General features: G+C 55.0%; 1 protein-coding gene across 1 annotated transcript; it reads left to right on the top strand.

Annotated features, from left to right (window-relative positions):
- Window positions 1-8,919: 8,919 nt before the first annotated feature.
- EVX2 (even-skipped homeobox 2) lies at window positions 8,920-12,550 on the top strand (the record flags this gene model as incomplete). The annotated part of the gene is made up of 3 exons (XM_079710600.1): window positions 8,920-9,346; window positions 10,241-10,512; window positions 11,819-12,550. 3 exons carry the CDS (start codon window positions 8,920-8,922, stop codon window positions 12,548-12,550), a joined length of 1,431 nt encoding a protein of 476 aa, XP_079566726.1.
- Window positions 12,551-14,118: the final 1,568 nt, after the last annotated feature.

The raw sequence follows: 14,118 nt of genomic DNA, 5'->3' as shown, positions 1-14,118 counted from the left end.
GGCCCGGCCTGGCCCGGCCCCGGCCCTGGCCCCGGCCCCGTGCACGACCCCATGGCGCGGCGCGCCTCCTCCCTCCTCTCCTTTCTCTCTCGTTCTCTCGCTCCCGCCCTCTTCCTCTTGCCCTCTCTCCCTCTGCGAGCCTCCCGCCCGCCCGCCCGCCAGCCCGCCCTCCAACAGGTTAGCTCATCGCGGGACGTTTATAAAAACGAAGTTCAGGTTGGGAGGGGGCCTGAGCCGGTCGGGGGGCCGCCTCCCTCCCCGAGGGCTCCCCCTCGGGGCCGTGCCATTGGCTGCGCAGGGCCACGTGGGGGTGGGGTCGCGGGACAGCCTGGCTCCGGGCCCCGGCCCCTTGGACCCACCCACCGCGACCCCTACCCCTCCCCAGCCCTCGCGCAGCCCACCGCCCCTTCCCGCCCTCCCCCGGACCCAGGCGTTTGCGCCGCAGCCACCCCCACGAGCTGATTGCGCGACCGCCCATCCTAGGCCCCGTCTGCGACTGAGGCGGGCGCCGAGGCCTGCGCCTTGTCTCGGCCACGGCAGTTTTTGCCACCTCTCCTTGGCTCCCTGAGCTGCACAGCTTAATGAAGGAGAAGGACAGGGATGATCAGAATGATGTGAAAACAGACCGATTTTTGATCCTGTTGTTTAATTCCTCGGATTAGCTGGCCTAGACCCCAAATCCGAGGAAGCTAATTTTCTCTACCTTGCGTATTGCTACGGGGCAAAGGCATTTAACGCGTGTTCTCCCGGGCGATCCTCCGAATTAAGACCAATTGGACCCTCCCCCCCATACGCACACACCGTCCACCCGGAAAATGCCCATGAAGCCGCTCTTGGGGCCGGGGACAGAGACTTACAAATAAATCAAGCGGACGAAAAGACCCGTCCTCGGCGCGGCGAACCAGAGGATCTGCCCCAGCGAGAAAAGTCCGAACGCCTGGTCCACGCTATTCGCCTCTACACTCAGGCCAGCCGGGAGTTGCACTCCCGAGCTGGGCTCCCCAGCCCTGGCGCAGCCTCCCCGGGTCCGCAGAACGACCCTCCGAAGGGCGCCCGGAGAAAGCCACTCTGCCGCCCTCCAGGAAATTTCTGCGCCTCGCCCAGCAGCCGAACTGCCTCTTGCATTTTGCAGACACCACCCACCCCCGCCCGTTACTCACACCAATTAATTGAAAAGTTCACTTTCCCAGGGACCTTTGTTTCGTTTTCTTTTCCAAGTTGCCAACTGCAGTGAAGTGAGAGGGGCAAATTAAGAGGGTGTTTTTCCCAAGCAAATTTGGGGCTCGTGATGGGAGCAGCCCAGAGCAACAGGGTCTGACTTCGAGGGGGTAGGGTGGGCTCCGGGCAGCCCTGCCAGGGTGTAGGGATTACAACCCTGAGCCCTCTTCATCCCTTCCATTCCTCAGCCACAGAACCCCAGTCCATCATCCTCCATCTTAGACATTAGCGGGGAGCCTATGTGAGTCCTGCGGCAACTCTAAGGCTCCACTTTAGGAGCAACATTAGATCTGATGAGCCGACAGTACTGGGGTGGGTGGGAGAGCCCCAGAGTGAGCCCATTTCGTTCTGTAGCAGCAACACCCCAGTCCAGCCCACCTCCAAGAAAATCACTCCCCGAGCCTGTGATTGGTGAAGCCAGCTTGTCACCTAGCCCCACTGTTCCTGGATCAAGACAGGACCTGGATGGGGCAACTAAAAGAGCAAGGGAGGCCCTCTTGGACCTGGCCCGTCATCGCAAGGTGGGCTGCCGGTGTTGGGAGTGTTGACACGCAAAACGCAGTAACCATAAAAGGCTCAAATAAAGGGGAAAGTTATGAGAGGGGTGCTGGAAAGGAAAAGCAGGAGAATTTGTTTGACCTTTTTGAAGTCCTAGACATGTTCATGATCAATTAAAGACAGGAGGGGCCTAAGCCTCTGCAGAAAATTGTAGAGAATCGAAGTTTGCTGGTAAGAACAATTTCGGCTACTTGAGAGAAGGCAGAAGTTAGCAAGAGAAGCTGGATTTTTTTTTTTTTAAATGCCAGTCAGGGCCAGGTGACAGGGTTGCTGACTTTTTGGAAGAGTTTGGCTGGGTTATCTTTACCCAACAATTTCAGTACCAAACCAGTCGTGGGATGCCACCCCCTGAAATGCTCTAATTTTTCCTTTGTATCCCCTTCTTTTTCTCAGAGAGGGAAAACATGGAGATACTTTTAAAATTTTTTTTCTGTTACCTCAAATAAATTTGTTGAAATATTTCTAAGACATAACTGGAACCAACAAACTTTCAGTCTCTCAAAACTAAATATATCTGTGATTTTGTGCCCTGGAATTTCTGCTCCATTTTCTATCTGATAAATATATTTTAATGACTGATTATATGCTAAAAAAATGAAGAAAGTGAAATTAAGATAGGAAGGAAGAACTTGTCAGGTTTTGCTGATTTCTGACAGCCCTTCACTTTTGGCTTAATTTTCCATGCAGCAAATTAAGTTGTGCAGGACTGGAAGCAAAGTCTGAATTAATGCTCTGGTTGAAAGACACTTCTCAATGGTGGCCTTGCCTCCAGTTTCCTTGTGGCACTCTGGCAAGACTTGGAGCTTCTCTACCCATCCTAGCAGGTATTCAGAGACCAGGGAACTTTTGAACAGTAAGGAGCATAGCCTCTTGCTATTCTGCAGCTGAACCTTCTTCCAGTACAGCCTTCTAGGTCCTGGCCCTGGGGGAGGGGATTCCCCTTAGGAAAGAGGCTCTGACTGGACCCTATGAGGGCCCCCTAAACCTAGCATCCCAGGGAAGCTGCTGCTATTGGATCATAGGGCAGTGGTTGAGTACCAGGCAAAGTCAGGGCTGCTCTGTTTATGAACTAAGATGACACATACTTTACAAGCTGGGGGTGGTAGGTAGTGGAGGAATTTTGAGGCTGAATTTGCAGGAACATTTCATTTAGCTTGTATACCCTGTATCCAAGCTGATTTTAGGTTTAAACTTAACGGGAATAACTTTCTTTAGCTGGCCAGGAGCACAGACTGAACGCTGTGTGTGGATGGGTAGGTGTATCATGTTGGGGCTTTAACAACAGAAATAGTCTTTGTTAAACGAAAGTCTTTGCAAACAAAAATATCTCCAAAAAACTGATGTGTTGTTATTCAGTGATTTTTGCCATCTTTCCTGATTTTGGTGAGAAACTCAAGGTGGCCCTTCATTGCCCAAAGTCCTACTCTACCAGAGAGAATCAGGTCACCTTTGCTCTCCCCTCCCATCACTTGCTCCTTTCACTCCTTTGCCTGCCCAAGCACCCTTTTTGGGAACTGATGATACTCTGGAAGTCATATCCTCTCTTTTCCTCCTTGTAGCTGATCTTTCAAATCATGTCCCTGTCCTGGGTTGGGGAAGCGGTAGATTCAGGCTGCGATTCAGATTTATTGAAGAACATAAGTTCCTCTGCTTGCCAAGACAGAAATGAGCTCAATTAACCACCTAATCGGTGGCCATTAGGGCCAGGACAACAATAGCCGGTTCCTAACAGAATGGGGTCCTGGGGACTCCTTTGAAAGTGCTTTCCTTGATGGCCACAGCAGAAAGTGCAGGACACCACTCTAATTAACTTGTAAGAAGCCAAAACTTCAGTGTAGAAATAAAGTCTTAATTCCAAAGTAAAGTCCAGCAGAACTGGCTGGACAGTGCTCTTAACCAAGTCTGTGCTCTGCCAACTTTGGCGCTAATTTTCCCTCTGCAGGCAATACCCAATTTCACTCAGGCTACAGATATCAAAAGGATTTAAAAGAACAGCAAACCCGGGGTGAAGAAAGGGGTCTCCAGCAAGAGCCAGACAGTGGCATCCTGAGTTTAGGCACTTTCTGAGTCTGAGATGTATTCCATTTGGATTTAACAACACAATTAGGCTTTATTAAATGTAAATTGCTTGCAACAACAAAAAACCTCTTCAAACCGAAGCATTATTTGGTGAAACCAGGTTTACCTCCCGCAGGGCGGTGAGCCCTTGTTTGGGATGGAGAGAACTCCTACAGACCTGGCGGGAATTAAACACAGCGAGAGTCTTCCCTCTCAAAGAAGCACTAATCTCACTGCGAAGGGGGAGCCGGAGGGTGGGTGCAGAGCCCGAGGACCCGGGTAACTTGCTGCTTTTTTCGCAAAACAAAAGATGGGACCGAAAACCATCTTCCGCTGTTTTGTCCGACAACTCAAGGTGTGGGGTTATCCTCGGAATACTTCCCTAGCAGTATCATTGTTAACTGAAGTCCAGTAAGTGCTCACTCTGTCGGCCCTTCGAGATGAAAGAAAATAAATGTCTCTCTCTCTCTCTCTCTCTCGCTCTCTGTCTCTGTCTCTGTCTCTGCCTCTCCCCCCCCCCCCCCCCACATTCCGCAGAGCCCCACTGTCTTGGTGGGAAATCCAGCTGTGGTCACCGGCAGCAGGAAGGGATGAAGGTTAGGGAAATGCCTAACCACGAAGGGGTGGGGCGGGGCGGGGCGGGGCGGGGCGGGGCGCGGTGGGCGGAGGAGGCCAAGGAAAGGAAGCGGAGGAGTAAGTGGTCCGGCTTAGCTTCCCGGCTGGCCGGCGCGCAGTTCCCCAGGCTCGGCGCTAGATGTCCCTGCAAGTTTTCCTGTCGCGTCGAGGGCGCACGAGCTTCAGGCAGGCAGCGAGTTGGGGTAGCCCCGAGGTCCAGGGACAAAGTACCCTCCCAGCCCCCACCCAAGGCTGTCCTGGTGGGCGTGGGATTGTAGGGGAAAGGAGGAGGAGAAATAGAAGCAGCCAAAGAGGCCCGGAGGAGACGGCGCGAGGCCGGCCTGCCGAGGGATGGCAGCAAAAGTTGCCAGTACAGAGTCCTCCCTGCAGTCGCCAGACCCGCATCTTCCCTTATAAACCGAAACCTCCAAGCCGTGGGGACCGCACTCAGCCTAAAGAAAACGTACCCTGTGTTCGCAGCCCGGGTTCTAGCCTTCCTGCTGTCCCGCCGCTCTCGGCGGCCCCAGTCCTCGAGCGAGCTTGCGTCCGGCTGCGGGCCTGCGGGTTTCGGGCCCCGTTGGCCCGGAGCTTTCCTCGCCGAAGGCAGGAGCCAGGCCCCGGCGGTTGCGGGGCTCAGCGACAGCTCCGGCTCTACCGGCGCTCCTCCGCTCGGGCAGCCTGGACAAATTTTTACAACCTTCAGTCGAAGGCCAAAAGTGTTTACCACTTCACCTCGGAGGACCCGCCGCTGCTCAAGAAACAAATATTTAGTCTGGAGGCCTAACAACAAAAACAAATTTAGGCCTCTTTCATTAATTCCTCCTTTGGAGTAAAAAGTGCTTTTCAGCCCTTCTGGAGAAAGCCCTTTCCGAATCCTCACCCCCAATGCATCTTAAAAATTCCTGCCAAACCACGCGGGCGTGGGTTGATTTTTTTTTTTTTTTTGAGTGAGTCTTGTGCCTTGGTAGTGAGTAGGAGGTTTTGGTGGCCTGGAGGCTGTTTCTGAAAACCAGGGACTTTTGACAGGTGGTTCCCAGTCTCAGCCTGGACATTTCGGAAGAGGTGCAAGGTTTGGGCATTTCAATAATGAGCCCCAACAGAACGGTGTCAGTCTTCTCACTACCTCTATGCAGACTCAATGTTTTTGAGTATTTAAAGAAGATATATGCAAAATAAAAGAACCAACAATAAATGCTGCCCAAAGCTTTAAAATACCGTATAGTTTGGATATTATCAGAGATAACTTAAATCACAAGCAAGTTCTCTAACCTCTGTGTGGAAGCTTTCTTGTCTCTGAAAAAGGGATAATAATAGAATGATTTCTAGAGTTGCTCTGAGCATTAGAGAAGCTAATATATGTAAAAGCACTTGTAATTTCAGAGTTAAAGCTCTATATAGGTGGGCCAATATTACTACTACTACTAGATGTGGAATCTACATAAATTAAGGGACATTAAATATTGTAATGGAATGTTCACCGTCTCCCATGAAACATTGTCTGCTAAACGCAGTTCAGTGAACAACTATGGGTGTCTTTTAGTGTGAGTAGTTTTCCTGACATAGTCCCGAACATACTTTTCATGATAAATGTGCTAGAATACGCAATATTAGTGTTATTTAAAAGGTGCAAAATAGTTTTGGAAACCACTAATGAATGAAGGTGTCGCCGAGAAAATGGTGTTTTCCCTTTTCAACAGACTGAGGTCCGGTTTGCCACAGGTTTTGGCACGAGGGCCGAGGGGTCCCCGAGGAAGGGAGGAAGCTGGAGACCCACCCGCGGGGTGAAGGAGGAAGGGGATGCCATCAACACCCCGCCCCCAGCGGCGGCTCCTGCGATTGAAAGCAGCTCACAGCCGCCGAAACCGCGAGGAAAACAGACGGGGGCGCCAAACGACAGCAATAAAGGCATCCGCGACTTCCGCTTAAGTCGCGCCTCCGCCCGATCCCACCCCCTGCCAGGGCTTGCCCCCCCCCCGGACCGGAGCCTGGACCGAAGTGTCCCATTCAGTCCCCAAAGCTAAGTGGGATTAGGGGGTACCCTTCCCAAGTTCCTGGGACAGCAACCCCCCTCCGCTGGGCGCGGCCTGCCAGGGATGGTGGAACTGGGCACTCGGACTGTGGAAGGAGAGGGAAGGAGAGGTGGGATCATCCACAAGGCTGAGCTCTGACCACGTTAATGGCCGGAAAGCCGGCGCGAGAAGGGCTCATAGTGCTCGGAGTCGGGTGGCCTCTGGTGCAGGGGCGGAGGTGGACCCGGGTGATGTCCTCCTCTGAGCTCCCGACGCCCATTATGCGTCCCACCTCTCACCTCTCCAGTCACCAGGTGCCTATCCAGCTTTCCATTTCTCATCTTGGGGGAGAATTCCGTTTTATTACCTTAAAGAGGCGGAATTGATTTTCCAAGCAGAACTCGCGTTGTTGAAATAAGTGGGTGCCAAGGGGAACAGGAGAGAAACTTTTGGCATCGACTCTGTGTATAAATGTATATAAATATACCTCACACCTCGCCTCCCCTTACATTCCTGACGCGCTCCCAACGGGTCCAAAGTTAAAAGGAAAGCGCCAACAGAGAGATGGGCAAATAGATCTCGGGTTTGCCCCTAACATCCCCCCGATGTGCTGGGTGTGGCGGCAGGGAGGAAAGGGGGGGCCCTGGGTTGGGGTCTGGGTTGGCGGTGCAGGACCCGAGACCAGCGCCTAGATTGCCAGGGTCTCTCGGCAGCTTCGGAAGCTTGCAGGCCGACCTCCGGGTCGCGTCTCTATCCGCCCTTGTTCCTGTCGGCGGCCGTGGACCTCTCCCCTTGGGCAGCTGGTGGGTGGACCCGCACAGCTCGTTAGGGGTCCGAGCATCGTGGGGCGCAAGCGAGGGAGGAGACGTGCAACGGCCTTGAGTGAAGATTGATCTTCGTTAAAATGGTTGCCACCAGCGTCATTATGACCATCAAAGTTATCGCCAAGAGGCTCAGCCGCCAAGCTCAGGTCGGGAGGAGCAGCAGCAAGGCTAGTCCGCGATTTTTCGCGCCCAGACTCAGCGCAGGGAAGATCCGGGGCCACAGGTAAGAGGCTGGGGCGGGGGAGAGGAGGAAGGAGAGAAGGAAGAAGAGCAGAGTGGGGAAGAGAGGGCTGGGGGATGGTAGGGGAAGGAAACTAAGTCTCTTCTTTCCCATCCTTGACCTCGAAACCCGGCAACTTTGCCACAAATAATTCGATTTGAGGAGGGAGGGGGAAAGCTGGTAACGTAAAAGTGGATTTGGGGCGGCCCATATGGCGCTGTAAATTGCGACTGTGTTTAAAGTTAGCTGTTGAATTCTGCTATGAAATCGTCCAGCCGAGTTCATTTCCCCCAGGGAAAATGCGTAGGCGAGAAGCCTATCCATCAACAGGATTATAAAAGTAAAAAACCTGGGACTTCAAGTTCAGAACTCACTCTGCAAACGGTATTAAAAAATCAGAGAGGACCTAATGATTTCCGTTTGGAGGCGCGGGCCCAACGCACCTCCCCAGCCACGTAGCACTAAAGTGCTTTCAAAACTCTGTGAGATTCTCTCTCTCTCTCTGTCTCTCCGTCTCTCTCTCTGTCTCTCTCTGTCTCTCCCTCCTGGGTGGGAGGAGAGTAGCCAGGCTGAGGCGAAGAAGTGGGGAGAGAGAGAGAACGCGGCGTCCTATTTGTTAAATAAAATACATATTTGGTTCTGAAATTCGAAAGACAAGTAATCCAGACAGGAGCGCAAGGTCTCCTTACGCAACTCTTCCTACATCCTCCCCCTGTCCCCCCCCCCTTACCCTCCTCCCGCTTGTAAATGTTAAAAACAAACAAACAAACAAAACTTCCCGACGATCTACTCTGGAAAATCAAAGCATTATCTATTATTTAACACGTATCTGTGTCCGAGGAAAAATGAGGAAGGCGCTGCATGATTAGGACCTAAGGGGCAGCCCAGCAAACTGAGAGCGTAATGATGCCCCTAAATGAAGGGGGAAATGTGCCGCTGCGCGCTCTATTAATCAGACTGTCAATTTCACCCCCGAGGCCAAACCCCCGGGCGAGCAGAACCGGCTCTGAGCGGGCAAAGGACCGGGAGCCTTCCTCCTCACTTCTTGTCTCTTCTCGCCTCCTACCTGGATCTATTTGTCTGCTCTGAAGCCGCCTTCATTACCCACTGACAGGAGCGTGTATTTATTTGCTTATAAACCTGTTACAATAAATGATTATTCGAACGGCGTCATTCGTACCTTAATGACGAGCGAGCGCTACTTTTTGATGAATGACATCTCGGGCTTGGAAGGATGTATGGGTCATTTTGACCAGTCATTCCCTCGCTGGGGCATCCCACAATTTTTCCGCCTCCCTCCAAAAGAGATAATAATATTTAGAGGCGCTCGCTGGGGCTGAATGAGAATTAGCCCTAGGCGCAGCCCATCATTAGGACGGGACAGCCGGGCCACTGTGACATTTTTTAGAAAGCTGAGATGATGGAAAGAATAAGAAAAGAGATGATTCTGATGGAGAGAGGGCTGCACAGCCCCACGGCCGGCAAGAGGTTCTCCAATTTGTCCGACTCGGCTGGCAATGCTGTGCTCGAGGCCCTGGAAAATTCGCAGCACCCGGCTCGCCTCAGCCCGCGCCTGCCGTCCGCCCCCCTGCACAGCGCTCTGGGAGACCTCCCTGCCAAGGGCAAATTCGAAATAGATACTTTGTTCAACCTGCAGCACCCGGGCAGCGAAAGCACCGTCTCCTCCGAAATCGCGTCCGCCGCGGAGGGCCGAAAAAAGCCGGGTCATTATTCAGAGGCGGCAGCCGAGGCGGACATGAGCAGCGACGTGGAGGTGGGCTGCTCGGCGCTGCGCTCGCCCGGCGGCCTCGGCGCCGCGCCGCTCAAGGAAAACAATGGCAAAGGTAATCGCGCCGCCCGCGACGCGCTCTCCAGTCCCATCCTCTCTGTTCCTCCGCTGCCCTGCCGGCCGTTCTTGGTGCCTTTGCCCCTCTCCGACCCTCTGCAGCGAGCTGCACAGAGCTGGTTCAGGCGGGGGCGGGACGCAGGCGTGGAACCGTGCCCTCCGGCTCTGCTCCTTGAGCCTCCCAGAGAGACGCAGGCCTGGGGCCTGCCCTCGCTTTAGTCCGAGAAAATATTTCTGCGTGCGGGTCTAAACGCCCGTGCGAGCCGACCTACCCCTAGCCATCCACTGAGTCGCGCTGGGGGAAGGTTGCCCAGGGCAGCTGCTCCGAACTCCGCGGCCTCTGAGCCCCAAGGCCGAGTGGAGGGGGCATTCTAAGTGGAAGGGAGCCTCGCTGGGCGCCTCTGGGAGACCCTCTTGGGTCAGCGGGAGAGACTTGAAAAGTAGAGTCCACCCCCGAATGGTTACTGTTTGAGCTACTGCTGTCTTTCCAATCTTAAAATATTTTAAACCAAATCCCAAAAACTGTCAAAGAAAGGTTAGAGGACGTACAGAAAGCTGACCTGCGGTCTCCAGATCATGGCAAATCCAGAGCTTCTCAAACTGAGTCTAGATGTAGGCATTTTCCCTTGGCCAATTTTCCTCCTGAGTTGAAAATTTCCTTTTATTAAAACAAAACAACGCCCCCCCCAATTGAGTTTCTATTATTTGGTTATGAAGAGTTCCCCAAACTTTATTGATTCCATTAACGGCAGCAATTTGTAAGCATGACAGATCCCATCAATTCAGGCAGCGCCTCGCCTTCCTCTCGCGGCTTCCCCCATCCTCGTGCAGCCCCAGAGCGGAGATCTTGGTCCTACAGTGACTCATGCGCTGTCGGCCGTTTGTTTGCCAGGGTTCGCGGAGAGTGGCTCAGCCGCGGGCACCACGACGTCTGCGTCGAGCTCTGGCCTCGGCAGCCTGCATGGAGGCGGCGGCGGCGGCGGCGCGGGCGCAGCGCTGGTCGGCTCCGGCTCTGGCGCGGATCAGGTGCGGCGCTACCGCACGGCGTTCACCCGCGAACAGATCGCGCGCCTGGAGAAGGAGTTCTACCGGGAGAACTATGTGTCGCGGCCCCGCCGGTGCGAGCTGGCCGCTGCGCTCAACCTTCCCGAAACCACTATCAAGGTATTGATTCCAGCATGCGCCTGTTCTAGCCTCCCCCAGGGTGTCTGGGTTGATTTTTGTTTCTCCTTTCTGGGTGGCTAGATTTTGCTGAGGGCCTGAAAACCCGCGGGGAGAGTCACCAAAGGAACTGGCATATTTATTTCTCAGCTGCCATATCCGAAGGGTTGGCCGGCCTGGCTGACCTGGGAAGCCCCCGAATGGCGCAGCCCATGCCGCAAACGCTCTCCTCAGCTCAGCGCCTGCCCAGGTGCCCCTAGCCCATGTCCTTGGCCTCACTTTCCCCTCGGCGGCAAAGCCGCCTGGTCTTTGTTCCTCTGGCACGAACCAAAGGTGAAACTTTCCATGTGCCCTTGATCTTAGAGATTTATTTTCCACATAAATCGTTACAACAAGGAGAAAGGATACTGTATTTTAAAAATCGATTAGGTGGAGAAAGTTTTCTAAACATTTTTTCTCCTGGGCAAAGGGAAAAAAGCAACCTCCTGGGGGCGGGCAACGAAATTGTCCTTATTTACATATCTTTAGGCGATTAATTCTATTATACGTCCAGGAGAGATAGCCGGGAGGCTGGGCGATCCTCACGGAGGATCTGGCACTCTAGAAAAAGAAAAGAGGAAACTCCACGGGATAGGGGAGGAGTGTGAAAGTCTCCCTTCGGTTTGGTCGGGCTTTCTTTAATTTAGAGTTGTGACGAATGATGTCTTCATTAGATACCGTGTGGGGAGGGGTAGAAAAGTCCCTTTCCCAGTTTAAGAGGATGTTGCTCCCGCCACTCATTTGAAGCAAAAGATTCCAACAAAACCATCCCTTCAATGTCAGAACCGGACCCGTGCCACTCGGGACAATTCCCTGCAGCTCAGAGGACTCAAGACCTCGCGCGGCGACTTTTTAGAAAAGCTGCCGCGGCAGCTTCTCGTCAAAGGAGGCCTAGAATCCCCGTGTAAATCCTCGTATTGCGAGACGGGTGCTTGGCGAGGCCGGGCACCGGTGGGTGGCGGGAAGGGGAGGAAAGGTTGGGTTGGGACGAGAAAACGCAGCCCAAAGCAAGAGAGCAGAAGCCCGAGGAGCCGCAGCAATTGGACACAGGGAAGAAGACTCTGTTCGCTTAGGAGGGTGTGCCAGCGGCGCTCCACACTGCCCCCCACACTGTCCCAGCTGGAAGAGGAGAGGGGCCTCGGAGCTGGGCCCGGTCGGAGGGGGGTAGGCCAGGCTATTCGGAGGTCCGGGAGGGGCGGGGAGGCGCGGGGCGGGGGCTGGGGCCTCGGGGCGCTCCCTAACTCGGGCTGCGGCGCGGCTCTCCCCGCAGGTGTGGTTCCAGAACCGGCGCATGAAGGACAAGCGGCAGCGCCTGGCCATGTCGTGGCCGCACCCGGCCGACCCCAGCTTCTACACCTACATGATGACGCACGCGGCCGCCACCGGAAGCCTGCCCTACCCCTTCCATTCGCACGTGCCGCTGCACTACTACCCGCACGTGGGTGTCACGGCCGCGGCCGCGGCCGCTGCGGCCTCCGGCGCAGCGGCCGCGGCCTCATCGCCCTTCGCCACTTCCATCCGCCCGCTGGACACCTTCCGCGCGCTCTCGCATCCCTACTCGCGGCCAGAGCTGCTGTGCAGCTTCCGCCACCCGGGCCTCTACCAGACGCCCGCGGCCGCCGCGGGGCTCAACAGCGCGGCCTCGGCCGCAGCGGCAGCAGCAGCTGCGGCGGCCGCGGCCTCCTCGGCCGCGGCGGCCGGGGCGCCCCCCAGCGGCGGCTCCGCACCCTGCTCGTGCCTCAGTTGCCACAGCAGTCAGTCGGCCGCGGCGGCCGCAGCCGCTGCCGCCGCCGCCCTGGGCTCCAGGGGTGGCGGCGGCGGAGGCGGCGGGGGTGGCGGCGGCGGCGGCGGCGGGGGTGGGGCCGCCGGGGGCTCGGACTTCGGCTGCAGCGCCGCAGCGCCACGCCCCGAGAGCAGCTTCCTGCCCTACTCAGCCGCTGTGCTTAGCAAGACCGCCGTGAGCCCGCCGGACCAGAGGGACGAGGCGCCACTCACCAGATAACTACGTCGCCGCCGCCAGGGGGCCGCGCCCGCCGCTCGGAGTGTGCCCGGGAGTCCCCTGAGCGCCCCCCGTGCCCCCTGTGCGCCCACGTGCCCTCTACGCTCTGCCCGCTGCTGAGGCTGTCGCCAGGGGGCGCCCCAGCGCGGGAGGCCTAAGGGAACGTCCCGAATTGGGGGGAAGAGCCTGCACGAAAGCTCGGCGTGCTTCCCCTCAAATTATTTCTATTTTTGTATTTGCTACCCAGCCACCTCCCCTCCTCTAAGTATGTTTCCCGCCGCCCAGACCCCGCTTTTTTGCCTCTGTCCCGAGCTCTTGGTCTCCCCAAGACAATCTCCTCGCCCCCAAACTAGTCCTCTGGGGTCTCGGGTCCTGGCTTAAGCCGTCAGGCCCGGTTACTCGGCTGAGCCACGTGGCCAGAAGCAAGGAGAACCACACAAAGAGAAGGGAATGGTGTGCGCTAGTGCTTTGTGCGGGAGGTAAATCCACCCCCGATGCTCCTGCTGCTTCTCTGTTTCTTCCATCCATTCTTTTCTTTAAACGAGGGTGAGAAGAGGTAGCAGTTTTTCTCTCATCCTGAGCTTGTTAGGGGCCCTGTCCGAGGAGAGCGGAAGAATGGAGGTCTGAGAAGAAGGCCTGGAGGGCGGATGGAGAGCGCAGGCGGCTGCGGGTGTGTGTGTGTGTGTGTGTGATTGTTTACTGCGTGCGGGGGACAAGGATGGTGTGGCTGTGGCAGCCGTCCCCGAAAAGGACAAAGCCCCAAAGTCGAGATGGGAAGGGGCGGCGGTCTTGCCGCCTGTCTCTCGGTCCACAGCCCTTCTCTCTTCTGATCTGCGGTTTGGGATGGAGGCGTCTTGCATATTTTATGCAAAAAGTAATGGCTAATGAGATTGCCACAGCCAGGCCAGAAAAGGAAAGGGAAAAGAAAGGATGGGGAGGGCAAGACTGACAGATCGCTGTAGTATTTGAAGAAGCGTTTTCAGCTCAGTTTTCTTTTTTTTTTTTATTTTTTTTATTTTTTATTTTTTATTAGTTTCTGCTTTATAACAAAGTGAATCAGTCATACATATACATCTGTTCCCACATCCCCTCCCTCATGCATCTCCCTCCCTCCCACCCTCCCCATCCCACCCCTCCAGGCGGTCACAAAGCACCGAGCTGATCTCCCTGTGTTCAGCTCAGTTTTCCAACGACTGGGTTCCACTCCATCTGGGAAATACTTGAATTTCTAGATATATATTATCCTGAAGCATTTCCTTAGACACTTTTCTAAGTTCGAACTCTTCCCCTCACCCCCTTCCCTCCTCGCTTTCCTGTTCCTCGGATAAAATGGTTCTTGGCTTATTTCTCACGCATGTCTATTGCGCCTTCGCCTCTGCAAAGCCACCGCTGGGTTGTTGAGACGCGCTCTGCCAACCCCAGCTACTGGAGGGGTTTCCTTGAACTTGAAGAAAGGCACATCAAAACCCACCAGTGTTAACTGCCACGTCAATTTTGATGCTAATAATGTGCAGATTATGACGAAAATTGCCAATCATGCTCTCTGATGGACCTCCTTTGAATGTGGAATT

Source organism: Hyperoodon ampullatus, assembly GCF_949752795.1.
Source record: "Hyperoodon ampullatus genome assembly, chromosome: 8".
Taxonomy (NCBI): domain Eukaryota; kingdom Metazoa; phylum Chordata; class Mammalia; order Artiodactyla; family Ziphiidae; genus Hyperoodon; species Hyperoodon ampullatus.
The sequence above is the reverse complement of the archived record's forward strand: the minus strand, read 5'-3'. Positions and strand labels throughout refer to the sequence as shown.